At 39.3% G+C, this 23,283-nt stretch overlaps 1 protein-coding gene across 3 annotated transcripts in view; it reads left to right on the forward strand.

Moving 5' to 3' along the window:
- The first annotated feature begins 1,444 nt into the window (after positions 1 to 1,444).
- nfat5b (nuclear factor of activated T cells 5b) overlaps positions 1,445 to 23,283 on the forward strand; it is a 61,533-nt gene continuing 39,694 nt past the window's right edge. For 2 of the 3 annotated variants that reach the window (XM_017707291.1, XM_017707292.1), the window contains exon 1: positions 1,447 to 1,751. In XM_017707291.1, the coding sequence (XP_017562780.1) occupies positions 1,679 to 1,751 (73 nt within the window). In that variant the 5' untranslated portion in view covers positions 1,447 to 1,678. Of the gene's footprint in view, positions 1,752 to 23,283 lie in introns of all 3 variants that reach the window. The other variant, XM_017707299.2, reaches the window with a different exon arrangement.

Raw genomic sequence — 23,283 nt, forward strand, 5'->3', positions numbered from 1 at the left:
TGTATTTTCAGGCTTTGGTTTGGCTTAAAATTTCATGATGAACATACCAACAGAAATGGTCCTAAATAAATAAATAAATAAAACTTACATAGACTTCCATTATATGTTCATGTTTTTTCTTCTTCTCTAAAGTTGATTTCTTACGCATTACTTAGTTTGCATTTGCATTTTAAGGCTTAAAATATATATGTAACCAATATGTTATTAAGATTAAATGACCCTTATTAGTCCCACAGTGGGGAAATTTCACCGCTGCTCTTTAACCCATTTGTGCACTGAAACACCACATGCACACTAGTGAACACAAATCTGCCTGGAGTGGTGGGCAGCCCTATCCACAGTGCCCAGAGAGCAGTTGGGGGTTAGGTGCCTTGCACCAGGGCACTTCAGTCCTGTCAGCTCAGGGAATCAAACCTGCGACCTTCTGGTCACAGGGCTGGTTCACTAACCTCCAGCCCCCAACTGCCCCCAGGAATATATAAAAGCATATATAAAGGATGCATATGCTTTTATATATATGAAATAAGATATGACATGGGGGCAGTCGTGGGCTGGAGGTTAGGGAACCAACCTTGTGACCGGAAGGTCACCAGTTTGATCCCCTGAGCCAATAGTATGTGACTGAAGTGCCCTTGAGCAAGGCATCTAACCCCCAACTGCTCCTGGGTGCTGCGGATAGGGCTGCCCACCACTCTGGGCAGTGTGTGTGTTCACCAGTGTGTATGTGGTGTTTCACTGCATGGATGGGTTAAATGTGGAGGTGAAATTTCCCCATTGTGGGACTAATAAGGGTCACTTAATCTTAAGCTTAAATCACTTGCCATGTTAGTTTTTTTTAGTGAACACCAAAAAGTTATTCAGTGATAAATAACATGCTGTAATTATTCTATTTACAGGCATTTCCTGATAAGTTATCTGTCTCAAGATTTGATCAGCACTTTAATATGGTGCATCTTGGACTTCATATTCAGTGTTATACAACTTTCTCTCTCATATATATATTTTACCGGCGTTCAAAAGTTTGGGATCACTTTCTTTTTCATTAAAATGAAATAGAGACGTGAAATGGTTCTGCTATAATGCTACAACTACTACTCCACACATGTTTTAATTGGAGAATTAATATGTAGTTTTTTGATGTGTCCAGAGTGAAGAACAGAGCTGTAGATGATTCCATAAGAGACGCGCTTTTTGTACACGTTACATATATATATATATATATATATATATATATATATATATATATATATATATATATATATACAAAAAGCGCGTGCTATTCCAGTCCAGCACCATTTTCGCAGAGGCCGCGAGCGCTGAATAGAACCCCTGTTTTCGTTTGTTTACCACGTCAATCATGTGACTGTAGCTCCGCCCACCGCTCGTCCACGGTGACGCGCCTTCGTGAAGTGGGCGGGGCAGCACGAGACCAACTCAACGCTCATATATACACAAACACACACACACACACACACAGTGACGCTCCTACACACATAATACACACACACACGGTTTTTCTCGGTTGGCACGACTGACCGAACACGGAGCACTAACAGTGTGACGAGCGCCGTATGAATGGTGAAGGAAGTCTGTGCTCGTGTTTACGTTCGTTTCTCTTCAGTTTTGGCGGCAGGCTCGTGCGCGTTTCCTCTCGGGCTCGGAGCGGAGCGGCACTGCGATGCCCTCTGACTTCAGCTCGCTCTTCAGCGCGGATCTCGACCTCCGTTCCCCAAACTCGCTCTACTCCAAAGGTAACTCGACTTTCTGCTTACTTTCTCCAGCTCCGTCACTCTGTCACGGCGCTCTCCTTCTCCAGAAGCTCGGTTCGCTTCTATTCCGCCTATTTTCGCCGTGTAGTTAGTTCTCTTGTTGTATATCAGTTAAAGCTACGTGTACGCTGTGCTAAACGCGTGACACCTTCTTATTCGCCAGCTTCTTGTTCGAATTTCCCCGTTCCACCTTAAACGGAGCCGCCGCCGCATTCTGGCCGCCCAGGCGCCAGAGCGAACTGCTGCACCATTTAAGGTGGAACGGGACGATTTCGAAGCAGAAGCTTGCGAATAGGAAGCCTCAGATATGAGAGGAGTACGTTAATAGAGTTCAGCTTAAAGGGACTTCGTGGCTGACTTGCCTGGCAGGCGCAACAGCCTCAGCCAGCTTTTTGCCACAGAACCCCCTCCACAGTTAAAAAAGATGGTTCTTGTAGTTCTTCAGTAAAGGGGAGATTCTTTTTAGAACTGTGAGTTCTATAAAGAAACGTTTCATGCTTAAATGATGTGGTTTTCCACTTTAATGGAAAATTGTGTTCTACATGGTTCTGTGTGTGTTGTATACAGCGCCAAAAAGGGGTTCTGCCATTGTTGTGATGCAGCTCTTTTTGTTACTACATCAGTCTGAAGAACTATTTCACCATGCAAAGAACCATGCAAGCATAAAACACTGCTGTACAGAACTCATGGTTCTAAGTCGAACTACTGAAAAACCCTTAACCCATTTTTAAGAGTGTAGAGCAACCCTTAGAACCCTTGTCCACATTTTTAAAAAAACCCTTCACCGTTTAAAAAGATGGGTCTTCAAGTTCTTTAGTAAAGGGAAGGTTCTGTTAGAACTGTGAGTTCTATAAAGAACCGTTTCATGATTAAATTGAGTGGTTTTCCACTTTAATGGAAAATTGTGTTCTACATGGTTCTGTATGTGTTGTATACAGCACCAAAAAGGGGTTTTACCATTGTTGTGATGCAATTTCACCTCGCAAAGAACCATGCACGCATAAAACAGTGCTGTACAGAACTCATGGTTCTAAGTCGAATTACTAAAAACTACTTAAAGAACCCATTTTAAGTGTATTGAGCGAAACTTGGAGGCCTGGTCTCAGTCATGGGAGGCGGGAGTGAGTAAGAGCCCCTTAACATTTCTGTCATCAGAGTGAGAGAGAGAGGAAGAGAGGGAGAGAACTAGATAAACAGAAGGCTTTTCCAAATCCCTTTATGCCGAAGACGTTGGGCTGCACTAAATAATGTTTCTGGCTAACTTGGGCCTGTTCAGACCCCACCACATGCTCGTTTGCAGTGTTGTTCCAGTGACCTGGGTTCATTTGCTATTTGCAAAACTCTACTGTTGACTCTAAGGCAGAAATGGAGTGGGTGACTGCACAGATTAAAAGAAAAAAAAAAACGTCTTGTGTAAAGGTAATGTGTAACCACACTGTTGGAGAATAGCCCACTCAGGCTTTGAAATCACAAAGAGGAAGGGTTAAGTTTTGTGACCTCGTTTTATTATGATATCAATGTCTTCTGGTTTGTATGTACACACATTTATCATCTAACTGACTTTGTGAAAACTCGCTGTACAACCTCTCGCCCCTCAACTTCATGCATTTTGTTTTTGTTTTGTTTTTTGTTTTGTGCTAAATAATTGTAAAAGTATTTGAGCAAGATTAATACTTTTTTAATACAAGCAACCCATACATCTCCACTACAAATAGAAATATAGGCTATGTTTCTGTCGCCTACAGCTGCATGTGTGTAAGTATTATAATGTACCTCTTAAGCGGACTCATTCTGACAGAAGAAAGAGGCTAGTTGTAACAGTTGCTGAAACTCTGTGTAAATCAATGCAAGCTCATTTAATTCAGTGCAGTCTGGATCAGATGAGCTTTCCAACCTAAACACAGCCAGATAAATATGGCTGCTGAAAGGAGACTGTGTCAAACATGGCATGTTTGTTTTCGACCACAAAGTTTTAGAGCTGATAATAGAATGATAACATGTACATTTCATTTACATGGCATCTGTAGTATGTTTTTGGTGATTCCGTGCACAGAAAATTCCAAAAAATGAACTGGATTTACATGGAGGGGGACATGGACTCCACTCTAATCTCTGGGAGGCTTAGTTGTAATGCTGCGTTAGCTCGTGTGGAGGCTGTACTTTAGCCTGGTTAGCTCTCACTGTGTGTTATTTGCATCCTTCAAGTGTGCTTATTTTCTAGCTGGCATGAAAGTGACTTAAATAATGTACAGGGTGAGTCACAGGACACCGTTTTATTTAATTTTTTTTTCGTTTTATTATTTTATTATCGACTTTTATCTCTGGGGTCATCTCAAACAGATTATGTATGCGGAGAAAATTCGCAACAAACACCACCTTCAGCACCGCATGGTGGAGTCTTGTGACAGCATCAAAAATAAAGTAAAAAAATCGGTGTCCTGTGACTTTTGACTCACCCTGTAGTTATGAGTTGTGTATCCATTTATAATTAATTGAAAAAGCACTTCGACCTGTTTAACTACATAAGAAGCCCATGTAGTAGTTTCCACCACATTACATTAGAGAGGCACTGGAAATTGTTGTGGACGGTTCTGATTTCCTTTATAGCCGAACTGGCCAAAGGCCGGTTTTTATTAGCCTTTTTTCACACTGAAGCTCACACTGTGAGGAAAAGTGAACACAATAAACACAAGAGCTCATTCCAACATTCCTGGTGCTTTCTGTTGGCCAAAGTTAATTGTATGCATCAATTTTTTTGCTCTTTCATGGGAAGACTAGCATTTTACATTCATGAGCAAAAAAGGGCCTATTTTAATGAAGTTAGGTAAAGCTCTACAATGAAAGTAAGAACCAACTTTCACTTAATTGTCTCACGTTATACATCATAAAATTCCAACACAGAGTTACAGTGGGTGCATTTAAACTCAAAAAGAGTCCAGAATTGCTGGTCATATTTGAAACCAAACTTTGTTAATTAAGGTGTAAGTTCAGGCTGATTAATCTGATCCGAAGTTTGCCACTGAAAGCTGTTTCATTCACTTGTTATGTTAACCGGAATTCCGTGTCAGATCTCCATGTCAAAGACAACAATACAGAACCCCTGACATGTTTCTCTTTCTTGATTTTGCCGTTATGTCAGGAGTAAAGTTAGTCATGCAGGATTCACTGCTTTCCTCTAAGGCCAGATATTTCCTTTGGTGCATTTTCAATTTCCTGTGTAGTACATGTTCTTCACCTGGTTTATGAAGACTTAATCCAGTTTATGTATTAGTCTCAGCAGTTTGCTGCCTTCAGTTCAGTTAGTCTTAACTATGTCTTAACTCAGGGCTTCTTGTAGGAAGGGACCTTTTGCCACTGACACTGTTTTTAAGAAGTTGAAAATTCCGGTAACAAATTATATCAGAAGATTGTCTTAAATAAATGATTAAATAATACAGAGTGGTTGAAAAAGATTAATCTGATTTGAAAATTATTTTATCCACTTGTAAATCTCATTACAGAACAATGCAGTGAACTGTAAATGGTTTAAATGAGCATAAGGTTTATTATATACATTTTTTACACACACACACGTATGTATGTATGTATGTATGTATGTGCCCGGTATGAACTTCCTCCAGCTGTACCAACAACATCAATGCCATAGTCAAATTCATCCCATACTGGATTGAGCATGTCGGCTTTTCACTGTGGCTCTTTCAGTGTGATTTTACAGATCATCCAGTGCTGTGGAACCAGTGACGAACGCTCTGAGATGTTGGAGGTTCACTGCCAATGAAAATGACACTGCACAGTTATGACGGATTCACTCTTATTGAAGAGCAGAACGCTTTCTGCTTAGGGGTCTCATCTCCTCGCAGACTGAAGGGAGCCATCTTCTAGTCCATCCCCTCTTTCAATTGGAATGTGATTGGTTCGTAGGCCCATCACGGTTGTAAAAATATGCCGCTTTGAAATCAGGTTAACCCTTTTTTGAGTCACCCTGTACAAATATTGCAGTGCCAATCCATTCTTAGTGGCTGGTGCAAACTTTAAAGAGTGGTTTAAAACCATGAAGGTCCTCAGAAATTGACAGCGTTCCTTATGTTGCAGGTATATGTTTGTTATACTTTAAAAGATTCAGTCTTTAAGCATTATTAGTGCTTTATTTGGGGGATTTCAGCCAATACAGATAACTCTGTGAAACCTTAGTATTGACTAGCTCAGCTAACCAACATATTGGTTGTTCACTGCCTTCTAATAGTTTTAATGTGGAGTAGGATCTTGGGTCAGTGCTTTGACGTAGCCCAACAGTTCCCAGATTACATAAGAAATAATCTTGTTGGTAATCTTAGGTGAAGGTCTGCCGGCTGGCTGCTGTCACTGCTATTGTAGACGTTATTATTGGCGTGGCTACACTAAGCCCGATATTAGGTTTAATGATCCCCATATTCAGTTACATTCCAGCTCTGCAGATATTCTTTTAAATGAGTGGGGTAGTCAGTATGAGGGTGTGACGGGTTGAGGGAGCGGCTGTGTTCCCTCTGGCTTGTAGTGGAGTGGTGTGTGAATATGCCTTTATGCTGAGTTTGCCGTGTCTTACCTGAAGGAGAGCTCGAACGCTGCCCCAAGTAATGAACAAACAAACGCTTGCTCTGTTTCACCTGCATGCTTTTGCACAGTATAAATGTCAGGCTGCAGTATTTTGGAAGTTTGTGCAGGGGGCCAGAACGAACCCCTTACTGGGGTTAACAAGCCTCTCGTTCTTTTGCTCATATCAAAATATGAGTAAAACTCACATACAGCACCAAGCGGAGATGTTAATGGCATCATTACTTTACCTTAAGCCTTAATTTCAAACTGATAATATCAGTTTAAAAGTTGTTTACACCACAGAGCACTGTAAACATAAATTAAGGAGTTTGGAGGGACTCGAAAGGGGGAAATTATGGAGAACCAAAGCCACAGCTGTCTACACAGCAGTCTGTTTAGAGAATAGCAGTGTTTTTCAAATAAGTGAGTCGTTTATTGTAATGTAGGGCTGCATCTTAAATTTTCCTTATTCCTTGAATATTATCTCCCATATTGGAATATTGTATGGGAATAAGAAAAAAATGAAGATGTTTCACTTTAATAACTGAGCAGTAAAAAGGTTTTATTCAAATTGTTATCATCATCATTATTATTATTATTATTATTATTAATAATAATAATAATAATAATAATAATAATGTTCTTGGTGTTAAGATGATTACAGTTACCGTAAGTACATTGTAACATGCTCATTTATCCGTAATAATAATATGTACAACTGAGAACATGTTAGCTAGCTGGTTGTCTCAAGCAGTAGGAAACCAATTTGCGCCTTGAGTTAAGATCAGAACTGTCTTCTCCCGCAAGCTGTGCCAAATCACAATCACCACTGAGTTTCGTGTGCAGAGCTGGTAGCTGCGTGTGAGCAGGTTGTTATTTGAATGACTTTTACCATTTTTTTAATACTTCATGTCTGAAAAGTATTGTATATTGTTGAATACTTGTTGTAACTTGTAACTTTGGTTTCTACCCAGGATGCTTCAGTTTGCCCCTTAGTCATCGTTTATATTTTATTTGTGCTTTGGACTACATTCAAATTGTGATAAAAATACAACCCTATTTCCAAAAAAGTTGGGATGCTGCGCAAAATGCAAATGAAAAAAAATTTGTAATTAGGTGCAAATGCTTTAAACCCTATATTTAAATGGAAATAGTACAAAGACAACAAATCAAATGTTGAAACTGAAAAAAAGTTATTGTTTTTGAAAAATATATGCCCATTTTGAATTTGATGCCAACAACACATTCCAGGAAGCTTGGGACCTGGGGCAACAAAAGGCTTGTGAAGTTGTGTAATGCTGAACCTAGTGGTTATGGGGCAACAGGTCAGTAACATAATTGGGTATAAAAAGAGTCTTTCAGAAGTACATTTACATTTACAGTATTTAGCAGATGCTCTTATCCAGAGCGACTTACAAGGAGTGCTTTGTGTATCTAAAGTATCTTTAGGTAGTAAAGATGAGGAGGGGTTCACCGCTCTGTGAAAGTCTGCATGAACAAAGAACTTTTGCTTTTCATCATCTATGGTACATAATAACATTAAAAGATTCAGAGAATCTGGAGAAATCTCCATTTGTAAGGGACCAGGCCAAAAACCAGTTTTCGCTGACCGTGATCTTTGGGTCCTCAGGTGGCACTGTATTGAAAACAGACATGATTCTGTGGAGGAAATCACTGCATGGGCTCAGAGACACTTCTGAAAACCACTGTCTGTGAAAACAGTTAGATGCTCCACAAATGCAAGTTAAAACTCTAAAATATAAAGAAGCAACCAAATATAAACAGGATCTAGAAATGCTGCCACCTTCTCTGGGCCTGAGCTCATTTAAACAGACTGAGGTGAAGTGGAAAAGTGTTCTGTGGTCTGACAAATCAACATTTGAAATTCTTTTTGGAAAATATTGGCACTGTGTTCTCTGGGCTAAAGACCACTTAGCTTGTTATTAGTGTACAGCGGTCATCCAGACAATGTCTTTTTCAGGGAAGACCTGGCTTCAAGCAAGACAGCAAGACAGTGTCAAACCACATTCTGCATGTATTGCAACAGCATTGCTTCGTATTAAGAGTCTGGGTGCTAAACTGACCTGCCTGCAGTCTAGACCCATCCCCACTGAGAACATTTGGCACATTATGAAATTAAAAACACGACAAAGGAGACCCTGAACTGATGTGCAGCTGAAGTCCTTTATCAAACAATTACGAAAAACATTTTACTTTCAAAACTACAGCAATCTGTCTCCTGGAGGTGATGAAGCACAGTGGTAAACACGTCCCTGTCCCGACTTTTTTGGAATGTGTTGTTAGCATCGCATTTAAAATGTGCATATATTTTATAAAAAACAATACATTTCCCCAGTTTTAACGTTTGATATGTTGTCTTTGTAGTATTTTCCTTTAAGAATATGGTTTACGTGCTTTGCACATCATTGCATCCTATTTTGTTTACATTCTGCACAGCGTCCCAACTGTTTTGGAAATGGGTTGTAAATAAATCAGCTTTTTGCTTTCCTCTTCATGAGTCCTTGACATTGAAAATATGACGGGGTCAATGGCAAAATGGGACGTTTCTGATGATCAGGTTGTTATAAGCAATGATCTAGATTTATGTAGATTATATTTGAACAGGTGTTTTGAAAATGGCAGTCAGTTCAAAACCTTCAGGTCACTTTTCATTAAGTTGCCTTCTGTTTGAATGCAGCCTAGGATTTCTAAAACTTTCCTGCTCAACCAGGACGAGGCCTTGGCAAGCCCTTAAAAATTTATCATGTTACAGGTGCTGCAATATGATACAATATGCTTAAGAAGAGTAGTTCTTTAGTCAAAGGGAAATCAGATCTTGATGCAGAAGTATTTGTCTAGGAATGAAAAACCTTAGGTTTGTAATCTGTGAAATAAGCAGCTTTATATGACTGATAATTAAATAAAACTGAATTCACCCATTGGCCTAAAAAAGATTTGAGACTGCCGCCACTACATCAATACATACAGTTGAAAATATGCATTTGATAATGTAATGATACTTTTTTAGACGGTTGTTTTAGAACTGCATGTTACTGCCATCTCCAGCATGGTCTCTGTTTGAGTGCGAAAAACATGTACTGGTCCTTGAGCCTTATTTTTGTGTTGTATAACTGTTAATTCCTGCAATCTGCCTTCATTTATATGTGTCTCCAGCCTTGAGATTGGAACTAATATGAGGTTGCGTATTAGAGAAAGGACTTAATTATGTTTTCATCATCACACAAAAGCCATCCACTGAGCAGAGGTGAGAAATTGTTGTGTCTACGCATTTACATAATCGTAATCCAGCGAAAGTTGCAAAAGCACCGAAAATCTACTTTTGGAGAGTATGTGGGGACAAACACAGGCAGTGAAAGAGAGTGTCTGTCCAAAAACTCTCTCTTTCACAGGCATGCTTTAAGTCTAAGTAGGCTCACCCTGAGGAGACCTGAAAGGCTGTTGTTAATTATCTTCATCCTGCTTCTATTCAGGCTTTATCATACTGTCCCCGCTTTTTTTGACGGCTGAACTCATTATTGTTTTCACTGGTGACTCGGTGTGCGGATCTCTGAGAGCGGCCTGCTAACGAGTGTCATGTGACAGACAGTGGAAACAGCGCTGGAGAGGAGTAGCTAAGCATATGGTTGTGAATTCCCAGAAGGATGGCAAAATGCCCTGGAGATGAGGCCTGTGTGTTTATTTTTAGTGAAACTTTGTTTGGCATGTGTGTGATTGGGATATGCGTTGCTCTGAAAATACATTGTCCAGGATAAGGGATGGCAGTACAGTATGGTACTGATATTTCCAATATTCCTTTAAGTTTGCACAGTGATATTGGAATAGAAAAATATAATTGCCAATGAACTGACATGTTCAGATTTGATATTTCAAACAAATATTTGTATTTGTTGTACTCTGGAGGAGCAGAACATTTATGTGACACTGGGTTACTGTGGCAAAATGTCTGCATTTTATTTATTTTACTGCATTTGACATTAAAAATAAACTAATAAACTATCTACAAATAACTTTTATGGTATTGTCGAGTTAAAATGATCAGTTATATCGCCCTTCCTTCACCAATAGGCCTATACACGATCCATTGCAGCTTACGCTTAGTCTAAACACTGCTCTGTGTTTTGTTTTTATGTGTTTTGTCCCACCTGATTTAATAAAAAAAAAAAAACATAATACTGAGCAGCCCAATATCTTTTGAAAACTACTTCACCTGTTGTTTTAATAATAGTTACCGTAAAACATGCATTAGTGAGCTCCTTCTGGTGTACGTTCATGGCATCTTGTGCACTAATTGTGCTCCTTGCTGAAAAGTCAAACTGTTTTAATGCCATGCTCACATGCTTTATGGAAAAAATAAGGAAACGTGTTAAGTTTTCTTAAATTTTAATAATATAGCTCATGTGAATGAATGGACCACTTAAGCTCTATAAAAAGATAAGATAAGGCTTTGTCATTCGCATCACACATGGTACATGAGGTGGAACGAAATATTGTACTCAAGGTCCCAGTTAACTCCCAAAAACAAAAGTAACAATAAATAATAAAATGCTGCAGATTTTCACAATACCTGTTTTTACAATATCTGGTATGTATCACAATATTTTGACACAGACACAATGCGCTAGTAGGGCACAAGGATTTTTATTTAACATTACATATGAACTGCATTAAATCCAGCTGAACATGACTATTGATGTTCTCAATTGAACAAAACTGCTCAGTTTTCCTCAAGAATGAACAATGTTCACAATATGCTCAGACAAATATATTGTCAATCTCAATAACAAAATTCGTTAAAATGGTAAAATATTGCCAGTTGCCCACCTCTGTGTTCATATTGTTTAATTATTTTAAATATACAGTTTAAAGGTAATTTAGCTCTCTGTAGTTCTATGTCAGTTCTCTTTCCTAAGCATCGTCATCGGGTTACTTGTCAATCATCGATGATATCTGATTTCAATGACCTATCGCCCAGGCCTATTTGTCATCCTGTAGAAATATGTGTTGCATTACTCTGTAATTCTTATGTAGGTGGATTTAATCCCGTTTTCAAAAGTATGTTTAAGTAGTGGCATTGGCAGATATTTACATTAAAAAAAGATTTCCATATGAGTCGCTGCAGGCTGGAGGTTAGGGAACTGGCCTTGCAACCGCAAGGTCGCCGGTTCGATTCCCTGAGACAACAGTACATGACTGAGGTGCCCTTGAGCAAGACTCCTAACCCCCAACTGCTCCCTGGGCGCTGCGGATAGGGCTGCCCACTGCTCCGGGCAAGTGCGCTCACTGCCTCCTAGTGTGTGTCTTCTCTAGTGTGTATGTGGTGTTTCACTGCAAGGATGGGGAAGTGAAATTTCCCCATTGTGGGACTAATAAGGGTCTCTTAATCTAATCTTAAGCATCTGTGGTAAGATAAAACCAAAGAGGGAAAAAAGTCTTGTTTTCAGTGTTCCGTCACCCCCGAAACATTAAATGTGATGAACTGGCTTGTGTCACAACAGATTTACAAGTACTTTTGACCCAATTTTCCAAACCACATCCTTGCTTTAAATATCATACTGAGGTAAATGAGTAAAAGGTTCTGAGACAAAGGGGTTCTTATTTCTGTCGATACTTTGACGCTTTTAAGGTTTCCATTGTGTAATCAAACAGGAAACTCAAACAATGTGAATTAGATGTTAGATATAGTCTGCAGTCCTTTTCTGACTTAAAGTGAAAGAAATGTGTCTGCTTCATTTGATTTCTCACACTCAAGAAATGAAATTTTGCCTCCTTGTTTTTTAATGTCTTTTGAAAATCCATGCAAACGTATTCCCACTGTATTGAAAGAAATAGGTTTGTGCCGCAGGCATGCAAACACAGCCTATACAGTCATGTTACCTGAAGCATGATTGCATCACAGTCAAGTTATGACTAGTATCTGGTGACATGTTTAGGTAAGAACCTGTTTATAATTTGAAATGAATTCAAATATTTTCTTGTGCTTTCTCACCCAGCATTGAGATGAGTGGTGGTTTAATATTGTTCTAGCTTTGCAGAAGTCATTAACCTGTTAATAAGGCTGTAAACATTTTTAGTGAAATAGAGAAATGTGTGACGTGGCAGGTATTCCTGAATTGGTTAATTTTCTTCTGCAAGTGCTACATGTGCACTGTTTAGTCTTGTAAGCTCCTTTAGTCAGTCCTTAAAGAAATAGTTTGACCAAAAAATCTAATTTAGGCAATTTTCCACTAACACCACATGTAGTTGATCGGCCAATATGTGTTTTGTGTCCAGATCTTGTTTCTTTATTTTAGAGCTGGAACTATGAAGCTAATAAAGACAGTCAATAATTGCCCAAGTCTTTTCTGTAAATGCATCCCTAAAACTGCTCTCGAACAACATCTAGGTCTTCATTAAGGTTGCATAGACTTTCACTGTTATTTAGGACACAGTGTGATTTACTGTAAGCTATAAACATCAACAACACTTCACTGTCTAGTTTAAGGAAGCCTGTTTAGACAATAGGGTTGTGTAGAAATCTGACTGCCATTCGTGTCATGCAGGTGTATGAACGCCACGGGTTACATTCCTTATTTTTGTTGTTTCTATATTTCATTATTTTAAGTTAGCAGCGAGACATATTGGACTTGAAACCAGATCACTAATTCCTTCATTCCCAAAAGCCACAACCTTAATGAAGACCTGGATGCAGTTTGGCAGGTTATGAGTGGTCATTTTGTGGATATACAACAAAGGAGACCCTGAACTGTTGAGCAGTTGAAATTAATCAAATCCATCAGCAGTGTCCCCTCAGTTCCCAAATGCTTACAGAGTGTTGTTAAAAGAAGAGGTGATGAAACACAGTGGTAAACATGCCCCTGTCCCAACTTTTTTAGAATATGTTGTTGGCATCAAATTCAAAATGGGCAAATATTTTTCAAAAACAATAAAATTTCTCAGTTTCAACATTTAATTTGTTGTCTTTGTACTATTTTCAATGACATATAGGGTTTTAAAAATTTGCACATCATTGAATTTTGTTTTTTATTTACATTTTGCAGTGTCCAAACTTTTTTTTTTATTCATTTTTGTGTTTATAGATACGTGTTGTCTATTTATTTCTAGTAAGAATGCTAAGTGTGTAGTTCTACTAGGAATATTAGCCTTGTAGCGCCAGCGCTAAACTAAATAAGCAGAATTTGGACAACACATGTGTCTTTACTGATCACTTACATCTTATGTAAATGGAAAATTGTGTAATTTTTTTTTGTAAAAGTCTCCATTGATGTGGATGGTGTTTAATGTGGAAAGATCTTACAACCCCAATTCCAATGAAGTTGGGACGTTGTGTAAAACATAAATAAAAACAGAATATGATGATTTGCAAATCAACCTTTTTCAACCTATGTTCAATTGAATACACTACAAAGACAAGATATTTTATGTTCAAACAGATAAACTTTATTGTTTTTTGCAAATATTTACTCATTTTGAATTTGATGCCTGCAACATGTTCCAAAGAAGTTGGGACAGGGGCATGTTTACCACTGTGTTACATCACCTTTCCTTTTAACAACACTCAATAAGCATTTGGGAACTGAGGACACTAATTGTTGAAGCTTTGAAGGTGAAATTCTTTCCCATTCTTGCTTGATGTACAACTTCAGTTGCTCAACAGTCCGGGGCCTCCGTTGTCGTATTTTGCGCTTCATAATGCGCCACACATTTTCAATGGGAGACAGGTCTGGACTGCAGGTAGGCCAATCTAGTACCCACACTCTTTTACTATGAAGCAATGCTGTTGTAATACATGCAGAATGTGGCTTGGCATTGTCTTGCTGAAATAAGCAGGGACATCCCTGAAAAAGACGTTGCTTGGATGGCAGCATATGTTGCTCCAAAACCTGTATGTACCTTTCAGCATTAATGGTGCCTTCACAGATGTGTAAGTTACCCATGCCATGGGCACTAACACACCCCCATACCATCAGAGATGCTGGCTTTTGAACTTTGCGCTGATAACAATCCGGACAGTCCTTTTCCTCTTTTGGTACGGAGGACACAACATCCATGATTTCCAAAAACAATTTGCAATATGGACTCGTCAGACCACAGGACACTTTTCCATTTTGCATCAGTCCATCTCAGACGAGCTCGGGCCCAGAGATGCCGGTGGTGTTTCTGGGTGTTGTTGATATCTGGCTTTCGCTTTGCATGGCAGAGTTTTAAATTGCACTTGTAGATGGAGCGACAAACTGTGTTCACTGACAATGGTTTTCTGAAGTGTTCCTGAGCCCAGGTGATAATATCCGTTACAGAATGATGTCGGTTTTTAATGCAGTGCTGCCTGAGGGATCGAAGGTCATGGGCATTCAGTGTTGGTTTTCTGCCTTGCTGCTTACTTGCAGAGATTTCTCCCGATTCTCTGAATCTTTTGATGATATTATGGACTGTAGATGTCTTTTGTTGCCCCTGTGCCAACTTCTTTGGAATGTGTTGCAGGCATAAAGTTCAAAATGAGTGAATATTTGCAAAAAACAATAAAGTTTTTCTGTTTGAGCATTAAATATCTTGTTTTTGTAGTGTATTCAATTGAATATAGGTTGAAAAGGATTTGCAAATAATTGTATTCTGTTTGTCCAAACTTCATTGGAATTGGGGTTGTAGATAAAGATGGATTGTGCATAATTTCTACTATATTAGGAAATGATACACAAGTAAAACGCATGGGTTGTTGTTCGGTTACCATCAGGCCAACATATCATAGATATAAGGTTGTGCATCACTACTGCTGGCCATGGTTAGACATTGGAAAATCACCTAGCACCACAGTGTTACATTATCACCAGTGAACCTATGATTCACCTCCTCCTATGTGGGTTAAGAAATGTGATCGTCACTCCATGCTACTGTGCCTGCAGTGCATAAGTAGGCCTAAGCCGTAATCATTGTGAAGATGATTTGCTTGGCTTAAGTGTTGTGTTGGCTCGCCCCAACCACTTTCTCTGCAAACCTCTGTGCTGATTAATGGTTAATACTAACCAAATCGCAGAAAAAAAGAGTAACTTCTAGCTCTTGGAATATTTGCTATGCACTCACACTCACAATGTACTGCATGAGTGGTTAAGCCATCAGCCCCTGGCAACTGTCAGACTGAGCCAAGACTTGGTTTCATCTAGTAGACAAGCAAAGGAAGAAATGATTGGGTTATATTTTGCACATGAAGCCGATCATTTTGAGCCCAGATAATATTTTAAAGTACGCTAAGCTAATGTAAAAGACTAGTTTAGGTTTTTGTAACATGCATCCAGTACCCATAATCCAGCCATGGCCTTTATTAAGATAAGCAGGTTTGTTTGGGAACAGTGAAAAGGACTCATGTTGCTCAAACTAAACATCTCTACCAAGGCCACAGGTTCTCATTTAAGAAGCTCAGTTTTCAGATGCTTTGGTTGTCTTCCTTATATGCCAACCATCATCTTTGATTGTTACATGCTGTCTCCTTTACCATATCAGTAAAGCATAACTTTTCCTTGCTTTTTTTTAAAAACCGTGTTTGTTGTTTGATGTAAATATTTCTAAAGTTAAAAAACATACTCAAAAGTTCATACATAAAAACAAAGCAGCCAAACACCCCATTTTGTGTTGACAAAAGCCAACACATTTACATATGTCAGCCCATTTAGCCTAGCAGGTTAGCTCCTCCCATTCATTTTGACATTATTAGAAATGTTTCAGCCAAGACATTAAATCTTCTCCACTGCAGAGCCTGAAACGAGGCCTTCTTAGTAATAATGTTATTTTTAGTAGTGAAGGTGATCATTTTTCTTATTTCTCAGAATTAGGCTATGTTTTTGGTGTGGTCCATTACTCTTTGCTTTCTTCTGTCAGAGTTGTTATCTTGTATTATTTTAGTAATGATAATAAGAGTAATAGTTCATTCAGGGGACTGTTTTTTATATTACAGCACATTTTCATATACAGTGCTATTCAGTATTCATAAAAAGGACAGGGTGATTCAAATCGATTAATCAGATTTCAGAGTGCCACATTTGCACAACTGTGAGGTGCCTAGGTACCAATCATAATCCAATTGAAAGAGAGGGTGTTTGGTGTTGGTTCCACAACACTGTATGATCTCCGAAATTGCACAGAGAAAGCCATGAGTGCAGTGGCACCCGACATGCAAAATCGAGAATGGGATGAATTTGACTATGACATTGGTTTTCTCCATACAGCTGGAGGAGGTTCATATTGAGCTCTTGTACAATTACATATTAAACTTTATGTGCATTTAAATCATTTACAGTTTGCTGCATTGATCAGTAACGATTCACAGGTGAAATAAATCATTTTTGAAATTGGATTCATCTTTTTGAATCACCCAGTATTAATAATGGTAAGGAACAGTTGTCAACTGATGGTGAAGAAATATGAGCCATATCTAAGATGAAGGGCTTAAGCAATGACACAATATTTTGTAATTCCTAACCTTCTGTTTATAAATGGCTCTTTGATAAACCTGAGAAATTAGCAACTGCAGACTGTTGTAATATGGTAATATAAGGGAAGGGTATGCTAGAAGAGAAATAAACCCACTGGAATATCTCATTTAAAAGCTACTAAATGCTTAAAAAACTCTTAAATAACCTTTAGAGAGGCAAAACGTCACAACATTCAGTCCAGACACCCAGTCTTGCTCAGAAATGCTCAGTCACAATGTACAGAGCATGTAACTGCTTTCCTGTCTGACAGATAATGCATGGAATCCATATGTGGATAGCCAGGCAGAATGGGAGCAATAAAACTTTGATAGTTGTGGCCAGCTGGGCACGTGATCGATATCAGGCATTACGTTTTGGTATGAGCAGAGCGTCTGAGCCTGAGATCTACTGTAAACTCAACCCTCTCATCCTTTTTAGGCCTGTTTCTCACAGTGGACTATTGCAGAAACAGGCCCATTATGACTATTGGCTAATGTGGCCATTGTTCTCTGAATATTTTTCCAATATCTCTTTTGGAGTTAAGCCAGTTCTTTGGTTTGCAATGCAAAGGGAACTGTGTGTTGTCATGCCATGTGGCTCCATCAGAAGGGGCTGATTTCTTACAGCAGTATGTGAAAAGTGAAGTGAGCTCTCGTCTCCTGGCTTTTCTGGCCCAGAGGGAGCCATGTGTGCAGAGTCCCAAATGTTAAATATTTAGGGAGTTAATCAAAGCCTCCAGGAGCTTGCTTTCCGTCCCCTGATGAAGAGCACTCAGGTTACTGGCATCAGTTTTCTGCTTAAACCCAAGTCACATCAAAGCTTACACCTCCTCCTCTGTAGCACTGCCTACACACTCTCTCTCCTTCACCTCAGTTCTTCCTTCTGTAGTCCACCTGCATAATTTTCACATTTATCGGTTCACCGGTGCTGCATGGCCATGACTAGGCATCATTCGTTGTGGTAGAGCTTGAAGGTTTCCAGTTAATGTGTCTGACCCCATTATAGTCAGTCTACTCTAAAAGTCAACCAGCTGACCCTGTGGCACTGGCCCAGCAGTGGGTGTTTTTTTTTTTTTATGTCTCCATAACAGTTTTTTGGCCCTGTGATGTAAGAAAGCACAAAAAATTCAGTTAAAGGGTCACGCAGCCTTGATTTCCTCTTACCATTCCTCTTCTATGAGTCACCTGCGATTGTGGTGGTGGGAGGGCCACACAGCCGAGTTCAGTTGGGTTTAAACTTTAGCTGCCTTTTCTCTCCTGACTGAAGACCTAATACTGTGAGTGTAAGACTCTCTTTCAAAACAGTGGTTTTTGCTTAGATGCCATGACTAGGCATGATTGACTGTGTCCCCCTGAGGCTTGAAACACAATGGATATGCTCAGTGCATGGTGCACCTGCAGACCAGCCAAAGATTGTAATAAATATAGGCGTATAACGTAAGCTTATTCCAGCTTTGTGTGACGTGACAATGAATTAGTAAAGGAGGCCCTCAAAGCGGTAGCACCAAGAGACATATTTAATGTTTGCTAGAATCCTATTTGAGGGACTTAGAGTGGTTTATCCATTAGTATGTAAGAACTGGGTCACATGGCTAAGAGACATTATCTGTGCGGAGTCTATTTATCTTAGGAATGACATAAAAGTGCCGCTTGCGTCTTGAGGTGCTTGTGATTTTCACAAATGTGTCCTTTGGCTGTGGTGCTGTGTTCCCACACTTCAGCCTAGTTCTCATACATTAGTTCTGGAACGTGTGAACAAACCACACTGTGACTCTTCGTCAGACCTTTGGCTGCTGATTGTTTACGCCAGATTTTGTTTCTTTCCTTGAAAAATTCTGAGACATATTAATCATACCAGAAGACTATCTTTAGTGCTGACCTCAAGGGGAGCTTAAGCTCACCGCTCTTATAATGAGCACATCATCCTTGGGTGTCTCTAATTAATCGACAGACGTTCTCCAGCCTTAATTAGATTGTTTGTTAAATCCACTTATGTGATTAATGTTCTTGAGGTGCCACATTAGTCTCAATGAGGGGAGACTGAAGGACACAGTAAACGCAGTAGGCCTCAGTATTACCCCACACTTGAGCAGTGGCTGGATGGGCAAAAATGTCATAACTCTGTCAAAAGTGAGGAAGAAAAAAAAATCCAAAGATAATTTCTGCTGACTCTCCTATGGGATTTCCAATAATAAGCTAGCATTAAGGTAACGGTTGTGCATATTTAAGAGTTTTTGTTCATTCTCAGTTAAATACGCTGTATGATTTATTTGAATTGTGTAACAGATGTCAGCATATATTTTACCTTGATTTTAGTGAAGAGCCTTGGCATAGTACAGACACTGCTCTTTTCCATTTCTAATAACTGACAGAAACCTAGGGGTTGAGCTACCTCCTGTGCTCGACCTCTGTGATTTACTTAGGTGTTCCAGAAGGCCTTCAGTGATGATGTTTCTCACAAAATCGGTTCCACCTGTTGGAAATAAAAAATTGATTACTCTGTCAGTTTCTGATTATGGCGGTATCCGATCTGATGTATCAGGCCTTCTGTCCAGCTCCTGAAGTTCCAGCCAATGGGAGTGCTGAATTACCTGTGTCTACCAAGATAACACAGAGAAAAATCCAAGTTGTACAGTTCCACTAGGCATTTTAAGATATGAACCATCTAGTTTGCAAGCAAAACGATAATGATATGAGTAGTACTACAGTAATTCGCTGCTGTTGGAAGAAAACCTCTTGTCTCCATTTTTGCCATTTTGTTTTTCAGTGTTTGACATATTTTGAAAATGCTTGTTGTCCTTTACAGCTGTAAAGTGTGCAGCTTTTTCTTTGGCAATATTGCTGTATTAGAATTCATATTAATCTTCAAATTATGAAGGTTTAATTTGTACTTTTTGGTAGTAGTTTCTAATAATTTGCACCAAAATAGCTTAAGTCCTCCTCTAGTGAGCGCTTCTGATGAGTCGATTTCCACATTCCAGTGACTGTGTCAACAAGCACTCATACAAAAGCTCAGTTAATCCTCAGAGGTCAACTTCTGGAGTTCTGTGACTCCAACAGCTATTTTCCAAATAACTCATCTGGAATTTAGAGATGAATTCCATTCATTTTGTCCCTGCGTCGTCCAAAGGTGATGTTTAATTGGGGATTTCATGGACTAATGGGTAAGCGACTTTCATGGCCTCCATCTGCAAACACCTCAGCTTTTTGCTGTCATTCACCAGTCATTCACACAGGGCAAAGAGCCTAAAAGTTTCAGCTTCATGTGTGAAAATATGCTTTTCATTTTACCCAGAACAGTATTTTGAGTCCTCCTTACACATAGAGTTGACAGCCGTTGAGGAATCTAGTGTTGTCAGATATTTAGGGCCTGTGAAGCACCAGTAGGGCCCCGTAGTCCCAGTGGGATTGCTAATGGCTATATAAATACCTGTGTGGTTACACACTGCTAAATATGAGTTTGTGACCTCATGTTTGTAAATGAGTGAATACTCTGTAGTTCTGTGATTTGTGAATAATACATCATTGGACCACTGTAATGTTTTTTGACAAGTGGCCAGAGTTTCTTTGAGTGTCTTTGTGAGTGTGTGTGTGTGTGTGTGTGTGTGTGTGTGTGTGTGTGTGTGTGGACTTCTTTGTATCTGTATGTGTGTGTGTTAGTTCCAGTGGTGGGGCTTGTGTAAATAGTTTGAATTCCACAGTGCTCTGTGGTCCCACTTTCATCTGAGTCCACTGCCTGTCCCTCCCATTGCTCCTCCTTCTTGCGAGTCCTCTAGTAAACATAGAAGACACAAGCTCTCTTCAGTAAAGTCTACATGCATGCACCACCCATTTACCTTATGTGGATCATCCTACCAAATTGGTTCAAAAGTGACTAACCATTCCACTTTGTCACCAAATAGTAATAATAACATTTCCTAAATGTTACCAAATGTTTTGATGGTGACAATATGTAACTAATGTTGTGCACATAAAGCTTGAACAGTTTTACACACATAAAAATCATAATATGCTTTACTCTGCAGTAAAAAGTGGAACCATCGAAAACATACCGGCACATTTAATAATATAACTTTAATTCACCAGTGGCTCCTAATCTTGTGGCTTCTAACCTTACCTTATGAAATTTTAGCTGACAATTAATTGCTGTTTAAATAATTGCAAGTAACAATATAATTGTGTTCTTGATTGTATGCGACATATCAAAGTACCAAAATTGGCCGAAAGAGCTGATTAGATATCTGGCATTCTAGCTGTCGATATGCTCTCATTTGACAACAGACACAGTTTGAATGCAAGAAACATTGCTCACCACTGGCCTCTTTACATGTTATAGGGCCAGTCAGAACTTCTGTTGTTTACATAATACTTTTGATATGTCTCAGTAAATGCTTCTTCTGCTTTCTTTTACTTGCATATATTTTCTTCAACTCTGGATGACAACACGCCCGTTCTGTCTGTTGCGATGTAAACATATGATTCTGAAAACTGACAACTGTGGAAAAATGATTGCTGTCTGCTAAAGTAACTGATCAGGTGAATATAATGTAATAATTATAAAGGGATAGTGTGGTCCTAAAATCTGATTGGCTGAGCCACATTTAAAATCCACGCTATATCACGGCTATGATGCCCCACAGCAACTGAACTCTGTATCACTGTGCCACGGCATGAAAAACCCATCTGCTATTAATGGATTAGCTTTTGACTCTTAACACGGAGCACAGAGTGAGCTGATGAAGGAAGGACCTGTTTTTGTTTAAACTGAGGGGCTGAAAACTTAACTTCTTAACTGGTTCTTAACTAGAGCTAGGCTGGTCAGCTAGCTAACAGGCTAAAAGATAGCAAACATGCTAAACAACTCCAACATTAATATCACAGGTTATAATTAAAGCACTCATGATATGATTCTCTGAAAAACGTCAGTATAAAAGTCTGTAGAATGTCACCTGAATGTCACGGCTCCGTACTCCTGAGCTAAATAGTGTGTTTAATATTTAAGCCCAAACCCATTTCACCCCTTGCGCCTAACACTTAGCCCTAACCCTTCGTTTCACGTTCACATCTAGGGGTAGGGGTGTTCTGATTGTTGTTGAGATACAGGGGTAGGGTGAAGTGTTAGGGCTACATGGCCCTTCAAATGGAGATTTTTCAGAGGCGCTCTACAAATGGAGTGCTATGAGAATTCACAGAATGCTATGCGAATCATCAGCAAGACGGCTGCACAAGCGACCAAAGAGACACATAAATGGAAGTATTTCTCTGTTTAAAATCCGCTATATCGTAAGATAACCATTGTAATAGCGTTTTATGGTAATTTCCTTCATAACACACATAAAAATTGCTAGTAATACGCTGATGTCTCGGTCGCTACCTGACAAAATTTCCCATTCCACCATAAATTGTGCAGCAGTTCTGGTACGTGAGGTTTCTGCACCGTTTAAGGTGGAACGGGAAATCGATCATGAAGCTGGCGATTAAAAAGATAAGTTCAGCTTCATATCACTGAAGAATTCTTGGTGGCGATAATAAATAATTGCCCCCCCCCTCTTTGAAGGCAGATGATGCCCTAAATGTATTAAGCAGTGAGGAGCTGAACTTTCCCCTTCTCTGCTGTCACTGCAGGCTGGCAGGGTCGCCTACAGAGTAGCGCTAGTGGCTGTTAATGAAGTGATGTAGTTTTTTGTTTGTGCTTTTTTATTCTGTGACTCTTTGATTGATTGATGCGTAAAACTGAAGTTGTGAATGAATCGAGCGCCCTGCTTTTCAGTCTCCTTTGGATAAATGGCAAATGTCAGTGTGATATAGCATTGTTACTATAGTCTGGAGACAAAGCAGGAAAACACATCCTGATTATTTTTCCAGGCTATTTTAAATATGATTCACCTGTTCTGTCAAGTATCACAGAAGTGAGATCACTGCAACTGGAGGTGGCCGAAAACCTCCTCTCATCTGTTTACGTAAAAGTTGCTGATGAAAACTGATGATGTATCCGGTTCTTGAAGGGTTGTCCCATTTCATAGGGGCAAGATTTTAACCACTAGCCCTTGAAACTCAGCTTCAAGGGGTTGGGTTACACTCGAAAACAAGGGGTAGGTGTAATAATAAGAAATGGGATTGGGCCTGAGTTTAGAAATTCTACCTTTTGCTGTCAGATAGTGACTGCCTGTCGGGTCTGAATGTGGATGAATCCCTAATGACAATTTGTGGCGATATTTTGCTCTGTTGGGCTGCAGGAGTCAGTATTTAAATTCCTACCTAGTGCACTATGTAGGTAGCAGGGAGCCGTTTTGAGATTCAGCCATTGAGAAAAGTGAGAAAAGTGGCATCATCAGACCGGCAGAAGAATTGTGGCGGTAATTTGGCGACCAAAAAGTATTTATAAACAAGTGTTTGCATTAAACAGTGCTGTGTTATCATATGTTCACTCTTATACAAGTAAAGTAAAAAAAAAACAAGAAA

Source organism: Pygocentrus nattereri, chromosome 15 (genome assembly GCF_015220715.1).
Source record: "Pygocentrus nattereri isolate fPygNat1 chromosome 15, fPygNat1.pri, whole genome shotgun sequence".
In the NCBI taxonomy this organism is placed as follows: domain Eukaryota; kingdom Metazoa; phylum Chordata; class Actinopteri; order Characiformes; family Serrasalmidae; genus Pygocentrus; species Pygocentrus nattereri.